Here is a 20,078-nt window from a genome sequence, read left to right as displayed (position 1 = left end):
TCACGGGCCTCTAGCCGCCCGTCCAGAACCAGTCGTTGCTGCCGTCGGGACCGCGGGAGCCCACCGATGTCTTTTTTAGCGTCGCAGTTGCCGATCTGCCTTCAGAAGCCCCCTTTTTCACGCGCACCACACTGCCCGGCCCCACTTCGTCTTCCTCTCTTCTCGCTTCTATAGTCCACCTCATCACAATGGGATCCAATAAGGGTTTACGATTCCAATATACTCAGCGTATCATGGATATTGGAATCCAATTATATCGGCTACCAATAAAACTATATACGATTTGGAATATAACGTTTAGCGCAACATTTCTCTGCAACGCAGTCTCTTCTTGTGTGTATTTCTGAGTGATAAATTAAAAAAAATGTTGCTGTTGTCAAATTGTGAATAAAGAAGCAAAACACTGGACTTATCCATACCAAATATATTTAACATATTCCTGAACTGGAGGATCTGGCATTTACTGCAAAAAAAAGTTAATTGTTCAGGACTCTCATTCAAAAACTTGATGTTTGAAAACAGATTGTGAAATCCTCACCTTAATGAAAACAGCACCTGCTAGCTGTAGCCATATAGATACTGCAAAATAAGAATTTGTGATTAGTTAGCCACAAGTAGCAATCCTTCACCAAGCCGGATAGATTCAAAATTATGTCTGCGTTTGATTGTGGAAAAATAAGCTTCAATGCCACTGCCACTGGTCATTCTGAGCTCGGTCAATTAAATATACGTATCCGCTCGTCTGGCTTCACTATTCCTGCTTCGCACCTAACTAGAGTATCTGGAATGTTCACCTTTGAGGAAAAACGAACTGGTGCTTGCTTGCTTGTAGGCTGTGGAAACTGGAAGAGAGATTTGCGGTTAGTTGCGTCCAAGTAGCAGTTACTTTGAGTAGCCACGTAAAGTACACTGAGTCTGAAAGCTTCAAAATTACATGCGCGGGACATAGATATCCTCTTGCGACGTAACTGGGCACGTGTCAATGTCGCCCGCTTGTATTACAGAAAAATAAGCTTCAATGCAGGAACTCCCAGTCGTTCTGAGCTCCGTCAATTAAAAATGCTGTACTGGTCGTATGGCTTCAGTATTCCTGCTTCGGGAATCTGGAATTCTCATCTTTGAAGAAAAGCAAACTGGGACCTGCTGGCTCTTAGGCTATGGAAACCGCCAGAAAAATTTGCGATTAGCTGCGTCCAAGTATCAATTTCTTTGACCAGCCACCTACAGCACACTAAGCCGGATAAATTCAAAATTACATGTGCGTGACATAATATGCCTCTTGTGACAAAACTGGGCACAGGTTTTGTCGCCTACAGCAACACTGAAGCCAGACAGACAAGCGGTACGGCACCTTTAATTGGCGGAGCTCAGAACGAGTAGGGACGCTTTCACTGAAGCTTGTTTTGCTGCAATACACACGGGTATTGCAGCAAAACTAGCTTCAGTGAAAGCGTTCCCAGTCGTTCTGTCAATTAAATATGCCGTACCGCTTGTCTGGCTTCAATATTGCTGCTTCAGAGCAATCTAAAAAATCTAGAATCCTCACCTTTGAACGAGAACGAACTGGCGCGGGCTGGCTTGTGGGCCGTGGAAACTGCAAGAGAGATTTGCGATTAGTTACGTCCAAGTAACAATTTTTTGGGGTAGCCACCTACAGCACACTCAAAATTACATGCACGGGACACAGATGCCTCATGCGACGGACCTCCCTTCGTCCTTGTTTTCTGTTAACTCTGCTCACCTTCACCACTCGCCTTCAGTTTCTGCGCTACTTCTTTAATCTCGATTCCCTGGTTCCCAAAGGCCATGCCATGGCTTGTGCCAGGCACGGATCTGTCAGCTCTGCGACTGGCGCTATTGTGGCAAAGACGCCACAGCACCTGGCGCTTGATGTGCTCTTTCAATATTTTGAGCACGGCTCAAAACAGGTGGATGGGTGTCTGGTATGCCCTTTGCTTATTTGCGGATCGTTCCGAATCAGAGGGTAGGCGCTTCTGCGACCTGGGCGCATGATCGGTATTTTACAATAGTTGAAACCGAACTCTGCAGGAATCTTGAAACATAACAAACATAATGTGCACGCCAAAAGGCATAGCAAATGAAACACCAACCATCTATCTATTTTCGTTTCTTGTTCGCAAGAAGCTGTCGTATTTAGTGACGCATGCTCTTTCTCTTGTTTCTAGCACGGCTTTTCCGATTGAACCTTTGTTTCAGATCGGTGTTATATTGTCTCTTCTTTTTCATCCGTAAAAAATGTCTTATACTCTATCTCAGGAGTTGTGTGAACCAAAGGCAAAGCCGTTGGCGCGAGCACGTGGCTTTCAAATTCGCTTTTTTTTTCGCGAGTGCTCGTGAAAGGAAAGCAAATATGAAAGCCAGGCCCTCGCGCCTGTGCTTTTACCTCTGCTGCACGCAACTCATGAGATGCAGTATAGAGGCCGGTATGAAAATCCCGGTACCATTACGAGAATAGCGGTCGCCTGGCAATGCGATCTTTCTCGAATAATACCGTACCGGTGTTGAGAGTAGCCCTTTAACGGTGGCCATAAAACCCGTATAGGCGGCCGGTATTCGATACCGGGTGGCCCGCATTCGTGCACCGGAAACCGGTATAGCCACGTTAGTGGAAGATGCGTGAATTATGGTGGCCCGTAAGGACCTGTGCAGTTCAATATAAAGACGTACAGGTTTTCTCATTATCAAGGTATCAATGAAATCAACATAAAAAAAAGCAGTGAATTCTCAATTTAGAACACGCACTTTTCACCGAGGTTTTTTCTTTCTTTTTACGAGGATGCTTTGCACTATTTAGTCCCATTCTAGGCAAGGTGTATGTGTAGCTTCTGAACGTTTAAAGGTCATTAATTGATCGCAGATGTGGAGCACAACTCGAATATGACTCCGGCATATATACAGGCTTCTTTTTTTTAGCTCCAAATTTTTAAAAAAAGAAGAGCTGCGTTAGGGCAGTTTTAGTTATGCCAATAGCATACCCGACCTGGCGCCCACTAGGAACAAAGAATTTTTGGCAACTAGGCGGCTAATTTACAGAGATATATTAATTAACTTTTTAATTATTGTTTTTAGGGGGCCTACTGCATTTACGAAATTTAAGCCCAACCTTAATATGCTCCAACACCACAGCAAAATAAACGCACAAAAAATTTCTGCGGGCGTTTCTGGCTAAATTATTTCATTCCCGCATGCTCTTTGAAACCGAAACTGAGCAGAACAAGGGCGTCAATGGCGTCGATATCTTCGCTCTCGCCTTGCATCACAGTAGTGACGTCACCTGTGATGCAGGCACTGCCGTCAGCGCTATTGCAATACGTTGCTCTCTCCTTAGTGTTGTGCTTACCGCGGCAGGTATAAATCACGCTGTCCCAGCGGGCATCGTGACGCTACCCTTTCCTTTCGTTGATATGATAGAGGCTGCTCTGAAGACGTGTGCCAATGGTGCTACAAAGCGACGAACGCTGCGTGACTTGCTCCTCTGACGTAAAAGACGCAGGTTTGCACCCATATCTTCGGAAGGACGAAGGCTACAAATAACACAGGCGCTATGCGATTCATAGTGCAGTGCCTTATTTCTCTGACTGTGGCAAGGAACACATCTGAATGGCGTCGCTCATTGCGACAAGGCTCTCGGTTGAAGAAAGAACAGACATGGTGATCGCATATTTAACTATGCAAAAGAATGATAGTCCTGCTGCGCAACTTTATGCCGCTCAGCACCCAGGTCGCTTCGTTCCTGCCCACACTTCCTTCGGGAGTCAAAGAAAGAATAAAAAGACTTAAGGACAAGGACAGACAGCACAGTTCTTTCAACTGAATTGAGTTGAAAGAACTGTGCTGTCTGTCCTTGTCCTTAAATGTTTTTATTCTTTCTTTGACTCCAGTATGTTCACCAACACGCTCTTTCATCTTTGACACTTCCTTCATACGCGTTTTCAACAAGTTTGCATCAAGTGGCACGGTGGTGAGTGGGCGAAGACAGAAAAAATATGTCCTTAGCCGCGAATTCGAGACTGACGTTCTCGCGTACGTAACAGCTAAGCCTGAAGCAAGCGTGCGCGAAATTGCGAGGTCTTCTGGGGCAACGATCTCTACAGTGTTGAAAGTGCTTGTGAAGCATCGCATGCATCGGTTTCACGTTAGCCTGCACCAAGAGCTACGTGGCATTCACTTCCAACGACGACTGGACTTTTGCAATTGGGCCCTGATTGAAATGGACCGGGATCCTGGATTCTTGAAAAGTATTATTTGGAGTGATGAGGCTCAATTCTGCACAAATTCAACGGTGAACCTCCACAATGCCCATTACTGGGCCAGCGTAAATCCTCGTTGGCTCCGTCAGCACAAACATCAAGTGAGGTGGTCTATTAACGTATGGTGTGGAATATTTAATGATAAAATCGTTGGCTCATATTTCTTTGACGGCACACTGAACGGAAAACTATACACGGAGAGAATCTTTGAGGGATTCGTGGAAGAGTTTATTGCCGACCTGCCTCTCAGCGTGCTGAAGGATACGTAATTTCAACAGAACGGCGCTCCGGCGCAATCGTCTTCGCGTGCTGTTCGATTTCTACACAAAACTTTTCCAGAGCAGTGGATTGGACGCAGTGGTCCAGTTCCGTGGCCGGCACAATCACCAGATCTGAGCCCGCTAGATTTTAGAGCGCAGCTCTTAGGCGCCCGTTTATGGCTTGAGCGGCGTCGCCGTCGCCGTCGGCGTAACCAAGGTCACCCCGAGGTCACGTGACCCCTCCCAAGGTCACCCCGAGGTCACGTGACCCTTCAAAAGCTCACGTGACCCCCAGGTCACGTGACCCCCAAGGACACGTTACCCCCCCGAGGTCACGTGACCCCTTCCAATGTCAGCTCAAGGTCACGTGACCTCCCAAGGTCACGTGACCCCCCGAGGTCACGTGGCCCCCTCCCCAAAGTCACGTGACCCCTCCCCCCGAGGTCAGGTGACCCCTCCCCCCGAGGTCAGGTGACCCCCCCCGGAGCATATTAAAGAATGAGGGGAAGAGGAGAAGGAGGAGGAGGGGTCTACCCTCCCCTCAGTACCCTTCCCTCCTCCTCCTCAAGAGCTGCGCTCCAATTCGGCGTTACAGGGAGTTGTAAACGGCTTTCACTTTTTTCTTTGGGGTTATTTGAAGAATGAAGTCTTCGCCACAGAACCCAGCAGCGTGGACAACCTGAAACAAAGAATTGTCGCCGCCTGTGCCGCAGTTTAGCCGGAAATGCTCGAGCGTGTGTTGTGTTCCATGCGGAGCCGACTGATGATGTGGGTTTCTGTAGATGGACTTCAATTTGAGCACTTGCTTTGAATGCAACTGTTTTCAACTTCATAAAGTGGCCAGGTGGCGGCACACGCTGGGTGGCTTATCACATGCCAAAATCACTTTGGCTGCCAAGCTTTCTTTTTTTTTTTTTAAGTACCAAAATGCGCTAAGCCATACTTTTGCCTGCTTTTCTTGACGAACTAAAAGGTTCCCGAAGAAAATACTGGTGCTGCGAAAAGTTCTTGTTTGGAAGTCTACGTAAGACGTCAGCGTGTTGGTAAACTAAATCATACTGAAATAATAAGCGGAGGGACGGACAGTGGAATAAACAGAGAGTTGGACGGACAGAGGCACGGAAGCACGAAAGATGCGTTGTTCTGTGCGTCCCTCTGTTTATTCTTTCAGTATTATTTGCGGCTCTAAGTGAGGCAGTAAAACTCAGTTCTCAACAGTGACCTGTTTGAGTTGCACTTGAAAAGGCGCCGATGCCGTGTTCACACTGTGGCGCGCACAGTACATGACTACCGTAACCTGAGCCAGGACGCCGATGCAAGGTTCTTTCCTTATTTTATTAAGAGCCAATAAAACTTAGAACAAAGAAAGAATATTTTGTTACACGCTGCAATAGTTTAACTGCCAGAGGGGCCAACGAGTGATATTACACAAGCATGATTACTTTGCGCTTTAAAAAAAATCTGGCTAGTTTAATGCATCAAAAAGCAAGAACTTAGAAATAAAGCAGCGGTGGCAAATAATAGGTAGCAGAAGGCTCCAGCATCGAAACAAATATTTTTCCCAAATAACACGCAAGAAGCTCGTCTACCGTTGCCGGCCGTTGGTAATGTGTACAGCTGCATTTATTGTTCCAACGAAAGCGTCGCGTCGCCCGCATGTCAGGAGAGGGATATGACACAGCACAGTTGACGCCGACCGCAGACGCCTAAATCACATCTACCGCGGTAAGCAAAACATTAAGTAGAGAGCAACGTAATGCAAAAGTGCTGAGGCAGTGCCTGTATCACAGGTGACGTCACTGCTGTGACGCCAAGCAAGGGCGAAGATGTCGACGTCATTGACGCTCTTATTCTGGTCAGTTTAGGTTTGAAAGAGCCCGCGGGAATGAAATAATTTAGCCAGAAACGCGCGCAGAAATTGTTTGTGCCTTTACTTCACTGTGGGGTTGGAGCATGTTAAGGTTGGGCTTCAATTTCGTAGATGCAATAGGCCCTCTAAAAACAATAATTAAAAACGTAATTAAGAGATCTACGCTGATTAGTCGCCTAGTTGCACAAAATATTTGGTTACTAGTGGGCGCAAGGTCTGGCATTCTAATGGCGTAACTAAAAGTGCCCTAACGCAGCTCTTCTTTTTTTTGTTGAAAATTTGGTGCAGCTAAAAAAAAAGAAAAGAAACACCCCGTAAAAAAAAATAAACATTTTAACGCAGTACTGTACCTTTTCATCACTTTGACAATTTGGGGTGTTCAAACGAATAAATCGAGAGGGAAACGAGGAGGTTTCGAATATAAATTTTATATATCTTGCATAATAAAATTTCGCGACCTTTAAAGTGTTTATAAAATTTTAGATCAGGGTCTCCGGGTAAGGACAGTTAGTTATACTATAGTTGAATGCAGGACCTTTGCAGTGCTGTTCAAATTTTTGTCGGCATCTTATTAGAGGTGCAGAAAAGCATTCTTTTGTGACCATCAGGCTACAGGCTGAAAAATAAAATCATTTTTAAGTATAACATCGAACTGTCGTGTAAAATCTATTTTTCCTTTATACCTGTCTGGGCATTTCGATATAGAATTATGGATACAAGAATATGTATTTAATAAACTATCGCCATACAATTGTAAAGTAGGTACAGCCCAGCCCTGCTTTATGGCTACAGTGTAGTCGTTACGTAATTTGTTCTCTTGTGGAAAGCACTTGCATTCATTTAGCTGCTTTATTATGTTTTGTTTAATAGGAACACGACACTTATTTTTTTAACGTGATACTTTGATTGAATTGTATAAGGAACGTTCTTATTACACAATACGAAAGTGCGTAGTTTCTGCATTTCATACGTGCGCTTATAAATGACTGACCAATCGCTCCTATCTTATGTATGTTAACGGCACACAGCTGAACGAAGCAAGTATTATTTGGCACGGAGTACTTTGTGACGAATTGATTTTTTTGTTTCCACACTTTTTAGGGGAAGCCGTCAGCCTCAAGAAGTCTGTATGTACAGTGGTCACCAAATTTAAGCGGGACACACAAACGGTGTCTTATTTCAAGGAGGATCTTTCCTGTCGGCGGCTCAAGAACGGCTCGACGTAGGGGCCGTAGAAAAATCCAAGCAGGGGAGCCCACTTCCTGAATCGTGGACACGACAATATTTTTGCCGGCCGGCCAATCAATATTAACCACCCCCTTTCGTATAAAGGCGCATAGATTAATTACGTTGCAAAGTCAATGTTTGGATATTTTAATCAGTAAACATTTGACGTTTTGACAGTATAGCCTAAGATTGCATCATAGCCAAACTTGTTTTTTTTCTCCTGTCCAGGTGGAATTTTAGTCTTGAGCGAGCGGTCACCCCTGCTTGGACTGCTTCCTCGATTGAGCGCTATATAAAGCCGTAGTTCTTCGGATGCCGCCAAAATAGCGCTTCTATGAGTTCAGAAAAAGATAATACAAAGTCTTAGACGAGTTTGATGAGCACTGTTCTATTGGTTGAATCTATTATTGCAGCGTTATCAACTACCTATGCATAGCTATGCTTCGTTTCATCTTCAGTTTGGGCGCCGTCTACTCTACGAGCCGATGAGACCAATAAAAAAAAAACTTCAAAACTGCAATGTTATTATGTACTTTATATTTATGTGTCCGTTATATCGTCGCGTAGCCATGCCCTAAACATTGCTTTTAGTGTGTGTGTTCGTTATTGCTCTACCTGTTTATTCACTGCATCAATATCTCATAAGGTACATATGTTCAACATTTGGACCTCATTAACAAAAAGCATTTTATATAACGCAATTGAGTTCTTTATTTATATATATATAGCTATAACAACTAATTACTTCTCCAAAAAAGAATACAAACATTCGGTACAGAGAAACCTTCTCAGAAATAGAGGCAGATATTATTTGCGAAGAATAAACACGGATTACGAAAAAGGAATGATAAGTTTTGATGTCATTCATGTTTAATATAAGATACCAGAAGAATTCATTAGTTAGGAATTTTAATACAAGTTACAAACAAGTTTAGAACATGGTGCTTGCAAAATCAGACGTAAACATTTTTGTATACATTGCTGTTCTCTTCTGTAAGTTACTTCACCTTACAAGAATTGTTTTGCTCTAAATGCTTACGATTAAACGTTGCCGTTTTATTGTTTGGCTCTGATAATAAAAAGAGGATGTTCTCTTTTTTTTGGTGGGCGTGATATTTTGTATGTCAACTGTTTAGTTCTGATAATGAAACAACAAAGTAATTTTTTCGCCTTATATTCATGTATAAAATCAAAGTAAATGAACTTGTCACTGACGTATTGTTGTTGTTTTGTTTGGTTATTCAACGAAAATAGTAGCGTTTATAGATAACTAATTCCGGCTGCCGGGCCCCGTTGTACGAGTCACTAGGCTTTGACGGACCCGATTTTCTGTATTGTAAAAGAGAACAATAAATATTATTATTATTATTATTATTACTATTATTAATATTTTGACTGCGCTCAAACATATGATGAAATGAGGTATAGAAGCTTCGAAGCATGAATTTTTTTTATACTTATAAAAAGTATCCAGTGATTAAAAAACTGTCGTAGCAACTGTCTTGTAAATAAATTACCCCACACATTTGTAACAGAAATATAACTTGGCAGATAAAAAAAATTATAAGGTTAATCTCGGAGGAGTAGAAGTAAACCGTTACTGTAGCAGATGGTCATTAAGTAAGACGTAATGAACATTGACTTTCATAAAAACTGCTGATAAGTAGATTAATTGATATTTTCCCAATCTCTTAAGCACGCTCAAGCGTTTTGCGTCCCGAAGAGATAGCGTTGACCGCCCTGTGCACCGAACACAGACTACCGGTTAAACTTTAGAAGCACCAGAAACTTTTTAGGAAAAAGAAATTGCGGCAAACCAATATCTCGAGGTGCGCGAAATTAGAAGACGAGACGAGTAACTTCAAATTCGGAAATATGGCGGGCGTCGTTTATAATCGTGAATATGCAAACCTCCCAAGTCTTCATCCTACTATGTCAACCTAAAACTCGCTATAACTTCAGGAACATAACAACAACCATGTTACCGCTTTTTATATGTTACATTTATGCGAAAAAGCTGAGACGGAGGTATCGACAGACGACGACAGGAAAGAAAAAGAAAACTTCGTCTAAGGCGTTCTCCTTCTCTTCCTTGTCGTCGTCTGTCAATACCATAGTCTAGGATTTTTTTCAAAAAAATGTTTGATGTGCAGTAGCTCACTTGCGCCGTTACCTTCTGTTCATTATTGTATCTCTCTTTTCCTCCCCTGGCACAGGTCAAGTTATGTCAGAATAAACTAATTCTCGTGTCAAGTTACAGGATTTCGCAAGCAGAATTAAAGTTGGGACAGCGTCTCGGCTTCTTTGTAAGTGCGAGATGATTTCGTTTCTGGTTTTAGGGGTGGATGCCACTCCACAGCCAAATGCTTTTTCATAATTGTGGCTAAGATTACTGCTAAATCGCAGAACTAAAAACGAATGTTGTATTTTTAAAATTCATTTAATACCTTGACCACAGGTAATATTGTTTTGCGCTCCATTCTATTGACTAATGTAGATGCACTAAACTCTAAACATTCAGTTGATGTAAATACTTTGAACCGTCAACAGACACCACTTGTTCACGAGATAGATTTTGGCACCAACCTTTCGGAAACCTTGGGTTTGGGTTTCTTGTTATCATACAAGATTTCATGTTCGAAAACAATATTTCGTGACTGAATGTCGCAGGAATCCATGGGTCTGTCGAAAAGTATATGAAATATAGCCACAAAAAAAAAACTCGACCAAGTTAGCGTAGTTTCGCAAAACAAGGTTATTGCGAATATATTGGGTAGAAAACAATCTGTGACAACTTTGCGGCAGAGATTGCTGCAGCATTTGAAGCATACGGGCTCTCTGCTAATTTTTATCTTAAAGCGTACCCATACTTTCGAGATTAGAACGTTACCACAGACTGCATACGGACTTGAAATGCTATTGGTGGCACATATATTCAGTTAGGTAAGGAGCAAGCTGGCACGCAGCGTACTGGCATACATTCGTATCACATACACAATATTAACACCGCCTACTTCCTCCTTAAGTACATCAGCCCAACGTTTAAAGAAAACCGCATCAAAAGCTTGTCAAGTAAATCAAAAAGAATAAGACACAGCCATCATATCTGCGTAAATATAAAGCAATTAAATTACGAATTGCAAAATTGTCTTAAAAATATCAAGAGTATTTCCTAATTTTCGTTGGCATAACTATAAAAGAATACGCAATTGCTTACAGACTCTGTGAATAATCCGAACGAAGAATACTCATAAGCCAATATCCTTTTTTTTCGCAAAAGACTTCGGACGTTGATCGTTATATCATTGCTTCTCCGAATGAACAAACTAAGAATTTAAAGAATTAACCTGAGCTCACCTGGATCAGTGTCCATAAAAATTTTGTACCCAGTCACATTTCTTACATAGAGAGGTTGACTATATCTGCAAAGTAAACAGGTTGAAAGTCAAGTTTTTTTTGTGATACACGCACACTACAGTTTTCTTTTAAATTGTATTAATACATTTAGTACTTACATTTGTTTCGGGTACTTAAATATTAAGTTATATTTTCTATAAGTCTGAGCTCCCAAGGTCTCATTGTAGAAATGTTGGTAACCACATATTAAACTCGAATAATTTCCAAGTGAATGAAGCAAGAATGTTTGAGGTAGCTTCTTCATAACCTGCAAATGTATTTAGTTAGTTAAATAGAATGGTCAATCACCTCAATGTAACCGCCTGAAAGGACAGAAGGGAAAAACACGTGTATGCGTAAGAAATGAAGTAGCAAAAAGAAAACCTGAAGAACATGTACTGCAGCATTTGTTTTCTATTCATGCTACTTACAAAATATTTTTTTTCTATATTTCATTGTATAATTCGGTTAAGATTCAAAGTAATGCATCACCGTTCATTTTAAATAATTTAAAATTGGTCGGTGCATAGGCGTGCTATGCTGCCGAAATTTCTATTCAACAACGTGTGAGTGGCACAAGAAATAAGAACGAAGTGATTTAATTGATGTCGTGCCTTGTATACTCGTCTGAAATATATTGTTTATGCCAGCTAGGAATGCGTCCCCTGAATCCTGCTGTATGACGATGGCGGTTGCGTCAGAAGTGAATGCCTGTGGCTCAGAGTGCCGTAGAAGCAATTACGCAGCACCCCGCGCCGCCATGTCTGAGTCGCATATGCGGAATTTCGTGCGAAGGAAGTCGACGAAAAAAAACTGGGAGCGCTATTAGGCCATTTTAAAATCCCATACGAAGTTTTTTCTGTGAGAAGCCCATACGGATGATAGGGGCCCACGGTGCCTCCGTGGCGGAGACGATGGCATGTTTGCCGCGTCGTTGGTGTATCGCACTGCGAGGAGCGTCGTCACGCGTGAGAGCTCTCGGGTTCTTTTGTTTACTTTTTTCCGAGTTCAATATAACTTGAAAATAACTTTGACGTGCGTACCGTCACTTCTGTAATCACGTTTCCGTGGCATCGACTTCGCAGCTTTGGACACCCTTGCCAGTGCGAAGAAACACGCAGTTCTACGTCAAAATCGGCGTTTTTCCGTATCTATAGGAAATGGATGGAACTCTTCTATGTTAAATACGTTGGCAACCCCCGAAGCAAAGCGCAGGAAAGAAGGTGGAGCTTAAACCAGCATAATAAAAGTAAAACACTATAACTGTAATTATTATAAGCCTAATGTTAATTTGTGCCCTTACAAAGTTACTTTAGCAGTGACCAATTACACCCATAGTGCGCAGGAAACAAATCATTGAAATTCATTCGGGGCACCTCATATTATGGGTTATGCTGGCAGGCTCACCGAAAGAAGCTTATGTCGACACCATGGCAGCTAATGCCACTTCCCCCCAAGCTGCCTCGGCTTGAAAAGCAGCCGAGGCAGCTTCTGGCGGGCCTCTGCCCGAAATTCCGGTTTATAACGCCTTTGCCCCTGTTGACTTCCTTCACTCTGTAGTGCTGTGTAAGACTGCAGGTCGCTGTCTGGTGCCGACGGAGAAATGACACGCTCTGCGAAGTACACGCAGGCATGGGTCACCGAGCGTCGGAGCCGTGGTTTGTATTGGAACTTTCTCATGGAGTACAAACATGAAGCAAATCCAGTGCTCTGATTGGCTCACACTCTTTCGAGCCTCACACTTTTCGAAAGCACGAGACGACCATGGCCTTTTAGCTATCTATGTTTCAGATAAGACGGCTCGTGCCAGTAAACCAAGCGGCGTTGACGGTGACGGAACAGGCGGACGAACTAGCAAAAATAGCGGTGGCTAAACGATGGCTAGCGGATAGTGGCTGTCAGCAACCAGTGATAATAATTGCGCGTAAAAGAACACCATTAGGGCCGTAAGCAAGCAAACCTCCGAGAACATGCATCAACTCCAAGGCGGCGACCGTGTACAACTGAAACACTGCAGCCGTTAAGCCAAATACTAAAGCCCCCCCCCCCCCTACCCTTCGCTCTTTTCTCTACTACGTAAAACATATGCCCATGTGAGTCACAAAAAAAAAAAATACACAGCCGCTGAGCGTGTTTGGTTGCTGGCGAGCGCGCACTTGAACCGTGTTTGAAAGCACTTATGACATACTTGAAAGCTTTAACCACACGTTACCCCGTTGGGCACAGGGTGGTAAAATTGTTACGGCTTCTGATGTATTTTGCAGGAGTGCAGGTAAAGTCAGAAAGACTCCGAGCTCTGATTCCCTTTGGTTGAAAAATAGTGAATAGACCTCTAAACAAGCTGCCTTCAGGAGCGCCCACTATCCTTCATTCAGAACCAATCAAAACTCGGCGTCGTTCTGACGCCACCAAAACCACTGCAAAAAACGCAGACGCATTTTAGCTCCGCAAAGGTTCGCTTTATCTCTGACAAAAAAAAAAAAAAAAACAACTTTGTAACTACGATTTCCTGTAGTCCGAAAATCGCGAATTTGATCGTAGTTTTTCTGCGGTTTTCGCAGAAGTTGTGACCGACATGCACACGACCTTAGCCCATCTGGAGTCCACAAGAACCAGCAACCAGTGAGGACTGCTGTAACCGAAATCCGGTGGAATCCTCACGCTCTGTCGGCCACTCCAAGGTTGTTACGTGAAGGCGCGGCGCGGTGTTTTTGAATTAGTTGACAGCTGGACATTCCATTATGTTCGCGTTGATGGTGAATGCGTTACTTTATGGTGAATCCGTTGCTAAGGAGTTGTGAGGGGTATGTGATTTGTTGTTCATGGCCATCCAAAACATGAAAAAGCACTGTGCCCAACCCATGTGCGGACCAAGGGAACGAGCCCAACGGTGTCTCTAAACACAACTACACATTTTAATATCGGAATCTTCTTAATAGACAGCAAAAACTCCCACCGTCGACAGAACAACAACCGTCAACCCTCAAGCAAGACAAGAAGAACATTGACATGTTCACTTTGTCTTCTTCTTAGTCAGAGTATTTATTGTTTTATTTACCCTGCTCATGCACATGTGTGAAAGTGCTGGTCCTTTAGTAGAAAACAGGAGTTGCCGGGCTGATCCGGCCTAAGAGCCGCAAACAAAACCACGAAACTTCAACAAGACGCGGGGGGCTGGGGGGGGGGGGGGGGGGGGGGGGGGCACATTTAGTTTAGGCCACTAAACGAAACTCGAACTACTTTGGATCTATCCTAGTCAAAAGCAGCCCACCTGCACTCAAGGTAGAGTGGCACAGGTATCAAGACTGTCAAACCGTAACCTGTCTTTCGATTTAAAACGCCTTCCATTTGTCTTTTCGGGAAGTGCTCCTGTGACCGGGAGGGAGGCGGGGAGTGTGTGTATGTGTGTGTGTGTGTGTGTAGGGAGGGCAAGGAGCCGCGATCCGCACTTTAACACGCAAAGAGCCGCATGCGGCTCGCGAGCCGCAGCTTGGCCACCTCTGGTATAAAACATCACATGCACGCCCGATATCTTTGAAAGTAGAGAGAAGGCAGAAAATGGCTGCTCGATAAAAGCTGCCGGGCATAGGTTACAATAAAAATAATTATATTTCATAACCCGTATACCTTATGCCCTATGTGTTTTTGGTTTGTTTTTTAGAGCGCAAGCGCCCGTTTTTGGCTTCAGCGGCCTCGCCGTCACCGTCGGCGTCGGCGTAACCGCGCGTTGCAATGTGGCAAACGTCCTATGGTGCAACGCGCGGGTCTCATTCGTGACCGCACGTTGCATTATGGGACGTTTCCCATAATGACGTCACCGTGATATCCCGAGTGATGTCACGAGGATCCCGTGAATTTCATCATGGTACGGTTCCTATATTGTCATCACACGTGACGTCACGCGTAACGTCACGGTCACTCGTGAATGTCACGACCTTCACTTCACGAGGCCTTCACGAATGACGTCACGAGGGTCACGATTGACGTCACGAGGGGGCAGGCAGGGAGGGAGAGGACGAGGGGAAGGAGGAGGGAGGAGGAAGAGGTGAGGAGGAGTGGGAGAGGGAGGAGGTGGGCAGTGGAAGGAGACGAAGAGGAGTAGGAGGATGAGAGGGCACAGAGAGAGAGAGAAAAAGCATACCCTCCTTTTCGCACACCCCTCCCCTCCTCCTCCTCCAGAGCTGCACTCTGATTTGGCATTACACGGAGTTGTAAAAGTCTTTTATTATTTTAGCAACTTACAAAGTTGGACGACGGGGTAATTTTTATATAGCGCCGGGACAGGTATATTAGTAATATATAAGGGTCATCAGAATGCTGGCGAAACTCGAACACATTATATTTTTGTTTCGGTTGTTATTTTGCCTAAATTCGTCGTTTGTATTGGCTAGTTGAATTTTGGAACGTAATCATGTACCGATCTCATCTTGGTGGTTGGTAAACCATATCTGAGCCACATTGGAAAGGAAAAATATAACATTCCAGGGCATATCCCCATCATCCCATTTGTTGTAAACTTCCAGCCAATCTTCCACGTCATCTTCAAGGAGTCCAGCAAAAACCTTAGGATGTCGGACTTGCTGGGAGCAGGGCAGGCTACAGCGGCTGGAACGCCCGTGGAGGATTCTTTATAGGAGCTCATCACAGCTGACAGTCGTCGATTTCAAAGCTTCAGAGTGCAATAAACTTCTCTTTAGCGACGCGGATACTCCGCAAGACCTCAACCAAATAATTTGGGGAAGACGGAGACTGGGCGATTAGTCTCAATGGTGCTCATATTCAAACTGGCCTGCGCTGCTCGGTCGAGCCACGCGTTCGCCTATCTAGGTTTTGTTGGGATGCTATACTTTAATTGGGACGTCCTCTAGCACAGAATAAAAATATAATATTTTTAGTTGTCTACGTACGACTGGGATTCGTAGATTCTTACGACGATCTTCCCAATGACATGCTGACGCTACTAGAATTATTTAGCATATTAAAAACACTCGTGAATGTCGGTTCGCCATGCTGATACTGATGTGAAGAAACTGCAGGTTACTTTTCGTATATGCGTACTTCAGCTGTAAAATGTGTTCCTAGCGGTTGAACATCCATAGTAGTGCACAAGTATTTTTGAAGCCGTGCTCTGGATGCGAGGTTTTTAATCTTTCTACAAAAATACGAGGTGGTTTATTTCATCGTGCCTCTGAAAGCATAGAAAACTGAGTTACAGTAATTTTCTTGCCCACCATTTAAAAAGAAAGAAGAGAACTTTCCGTCGCTCCGAGCAAAGACTTTTGTTCGGCGCCTCGCATGTTCGAGAGTTTGATACCCACTGAGCTGCTCACTTGATCTCTCTCTTTTTTTTTTTTTTTGTAATTGGCCAGATCGTAAGCTTGTATGAATTATCACGACTGATACTTTTTTTTCTTGGAATATCACGGATTGCCTACTATGGGGTGTGCATTTATTATGTTGACTCGACCTGTGCGTAACGATATTTTGTGACACTCGGGCGTGACATTTTTTGCATAAGATCTTGCCCATGGACATTAGTTGTTAAAGCTCATGATTGGTGTAAGAATGCTGGTATTAATTTAGCAGCCACCTGTCACGCGATGAAAGTTCCCTTTCATATTGAACATACTGTCAGCAAGGGTAAGACGACGACGGGGCAGTAAGGCGCACAACCATCTTGAGCCAGGTTCCACGTGACGGCCTGCCTTCATAATTTCTTTGTCTGTTCTCTCATCTTTTGCTATCCTGTCCTCGCTCCTGCCGACAGCGTCATCCTCACAATCCAAACTTCATACGTGCATATACGCACCTTCATGTAAGGGGTTTAAGCTACTAAACAAAACACATTATCCATTACGTCCCTATAAACGGGTTACATGAATGGTATTTTCTTACCTCGTTGGCATCAGGATAATCCCCTGTGCTATTTTGAGATAAAGTAACATGACTGTAACATAAGAACAGGATTCCCAGAAAGAGAACGATCATTGTCACTGGAGGTTTACACATGCATATACACGCAGGAACGGTGTATATCTTAGGATAGCGTTACGCTTTTGTTGCTACTCTCAGATGTAGGTTTCCAATGGACGATCGCATTTTCTTATTTTTGTTAGCGAAAAATAACCTGTCACTCATCTGCTGGGGAACAATAATTATTGTTCAAGCAAGAAAACATATTATTCTCGCACACGTGCCTTTACGTGCATCAACCTTTTCGGCTTGAGGCGCGCATAAAATACCCTGGCTCTAGGTATACCGTAAAACCAAAGTTTAATTTAGACCCGTTAAACAATCCGGTTCAAAGGCCTGTAGGAAAAGAAATGCGTTCTATTTTACGTGTTTTTTATATATTCTCAGGCGAAGTCAATGAGCTCCAAGCAGAAGATTTTTATTGTCTTTGATCGAATATCGCTTTTGTATTTTTTAGGAAACCCAGCACTACGATTTCGGAATAACTTATACGGCGCTCCATGTGATTATCCAGTGGTTGAGAATTAAGATCACGCTTAGCCAGGACGCACTAGAGAACGATTGAGTAGTCCTGTGTTAATTCACAGTACAGCTACAGGAATAGCGGCGACAAGACACGGCGAACGGTCGTAGTGTTCATGCGTCGTGGGGCGCATGAAAAAAACGCTAACAAATAAAAACGTTTTTTTTCTAAAACTGTTTTTTTTTTCTTTTTTGTTCCGGAGCGGCGTGAAAGCGCATCTTCGGGCATGAGCTCTTGGCACAGTGCTACGATGGTATTTTGTTAGGGGGTATTAATTTGTATTATTCCGGAGTGCATGTAGTGGCACAGTGTCCTCTATACTGACAAAGGCTGGCAGGTCGTCCCGAGAGGCGGCCGCCGAAATTGAAAAGGTAGAGCGGCAGACAACACATGAGAAGAGAGCAACGTGAAGGGCGCTCCACCACAGGGAGACTCCGAAACACACTGTTTCGGAACAATGGAATGTCCGCTCGGGTGCTCTTCGCGTTCCTCGTGGTACCGCGCCTGTTCTCGTCGGATTGAAAGACCACGTTTCGAGAGCTCGCCGATGCAAAAGGTGTGCACCGACGTCAAGGTTCCCGGAGAAAGTCTCCGTGCTGCCAGATCCTTGCACTCCAAATCTGCGACCGAGCACTCTATGGCGCCGTCGTCGAACTGCCAGGCTTTGTGGGTACAGAGGAGGCTATGGAAGTGGGCACTGGGTACTATAGGGAGTATTCACTGGACGCCATATCTGTGGGTACTGTTTAGTGCGCATGCTCAGAACGAGCTCACACCAAGAGGCTGCTAAGACCGGCACTCTTGATGGTGTGGAATGCACGCTGCAAAAGAACCGTGAAGCTCGCCGTCAGCACGGGCACAGCATTCGCGCATACAGCTATGGCCGCCAGTGAATGCTCCCTATAACAAACCTAAGTGTAAAGATGATTCTTAACGCTGTGCTGTAGCTCTGCCGTAACACCTCCGCTTCGCACGCAGCGTACCCAGGTTTGACTCCCGTGGGCGGCAGATAATCTTTTTCAAGAATTAGGCGACATCAACTACAACATTAACAACGACTAGAGACAAAACAACAACGACGGACGTTATTTGCAGTGGTGGGAAGAGCCCATAAGGAGCTATCGGTGTAAAACAGTTCTCCTTAGTGCAGAGTCAGGGCATTAAGCGAAAGCCCAGAGGTGACGATTCTCTTGTTGACCTTTGCGATAAAGGGTTCATTATAAGGCGTTAGTGAGGCATTTAATTTATCATTATTATTGTATTATTATTTAGTTTCTCGGAGTTTTGATTCCTTACCGTCCGACTTCTTTGACTTCACATACAAAAAGGAACTTAAAAAAGCCCTTCGCTATTTTTTATTTACCGACGGGTAGTGTAATTCTTTAAATTTTTATTTGATAATACTTCACACATTTTAAAATTGTTCAACACCAGACTTTATATTTTATTCGATTTTGTTTTAATTTGATTATATGACAACGTCTACACCACCCAGCTTTTCTGCCTAAAGATTAACAACACCAAGAACATACCACCTCTCAAGACCTTCTTTGAACGGTGAAAATGACTTGTTTGCGTGTCTGTGCATGTATGCATGTGTGCGTATACTTGCTTTCCCTCGTGTCTACGTTTTTCTTTCATTTTTTCTGAGTTTCACAATTGTTATTGGAACTGATTCAAATCTCTTCACTACTTGGTATAGTTAATTTAATGAGACCACTGCAGATTAGGTTCAGTCACACAACCCCTGGCTCGCTTTGACGAACCTGACTTGCGACGTGGATACGTAGTGTTTTGAAATAATAAAAAAATATTATTGATATTAATAATAATATTATTATTATTATTATTATTAGAATAAGATTAGAATAGAATAAGAATTAGAAATATAAGAAGAAGAAGAAGTCGCCGGGCTCGGATGTTGGTTTCGGTTAAACATTTTCGAAATGTTTAATGATTTCGCCGATTGAAGACCTTTTTCGACGTCCTTCTATCAACCCAAGACGAAGACAGCGCCTATGGAAGTCGCTCAACACCCTTCCGTTATGCGCAAGGCAGAAAAATGCTCTATGGTGATCCCTCGCTCACCTGCATGCTCGCCTTGATTTATTCAACGGCCGTCTTTGTTTTTTAAGACCGCTTCCGTGTGCCCGGGCGCAACATAATCGCTCAAGACTCACCACCAAACCACATCAGACCCAGCTCTTGTCAACGAAAGCTGTAGCGCCGTGGTTGAGCCTCATCGGGACCATCTGAGTTCGACGGCTTTGACAAGAAACCCGCGGACATTCAGAACGTTTCCTGCACTGTCTGCGGAGAGTGCTCAGCTACGACAGACGCCGGTGCCTCACGTGCAATGCCGCCAAGGTGCATTTAATTTCGCGGGTGAGCCTGGAATTTTTTTACTACATTGGATTGTCCTTCTTAATCGTATTTGCGTTGCACCGTCTCGTGCCACTTCTTTGTCGTCGCTGTTTTGTGGTCATGGCCAATCCTGCAGTGTGTGGTGCTTGCTCCGATCCTATGACAACCGACGGCAGAAACATGAGGTGCTGTGA

General features: G+C 43.9%; 1 protein-coding gene across 1 annotated transcript; it reads right to left on the bottom strand.

Moving 5' to 3' along the window:
* Window positions 1-6,880: 6,880 nt before the first annotated feature.
* On the bottom strand, window positions 6,881-17,012 carry LOC115325018. The gene is made up of 5 exons (XM_040219304.1): window positions 16,920-17,012; window positions 11,144-11,292; window positions 10,986-11,050; window positions 10,215-10,310; window positions 6,881-7,017 (listed from the first exon to the last, which is right to left on the bottom strand). The coding sequence occupies exons 1-5, from the start codon at window positions 17,010-17,012 to the stop codon at window positions 6,881-6,883; spliced, it is 540 nt and encodes a 179-aa protein (XP_040075238.1).
* Between the last annotated feature and the right edge of the window lie 3,066 nt (window positions 17,013-20,078).

Source organism: Ixodes scapularis, unplaced genomic scaffold (assembly GCF_016920785.2).
Source record: "Ixodes scapularis isolate PalLabHiFi unplaced genomic scaffold, ASM1692078v2 PGA_scaffold12__126_contigs__length_90152505, whole genome shotgun sequence".
Classification (NCBI taxonomy): Eukaryota; Metazoa; Arthropoda; class Arachnida; order Ixodida; family Ixodidae; genus Ixodes; species Ixodes scapularis.
This window is presented reverse-complemented; position numbering and strand designations above follow the sequence as displayed.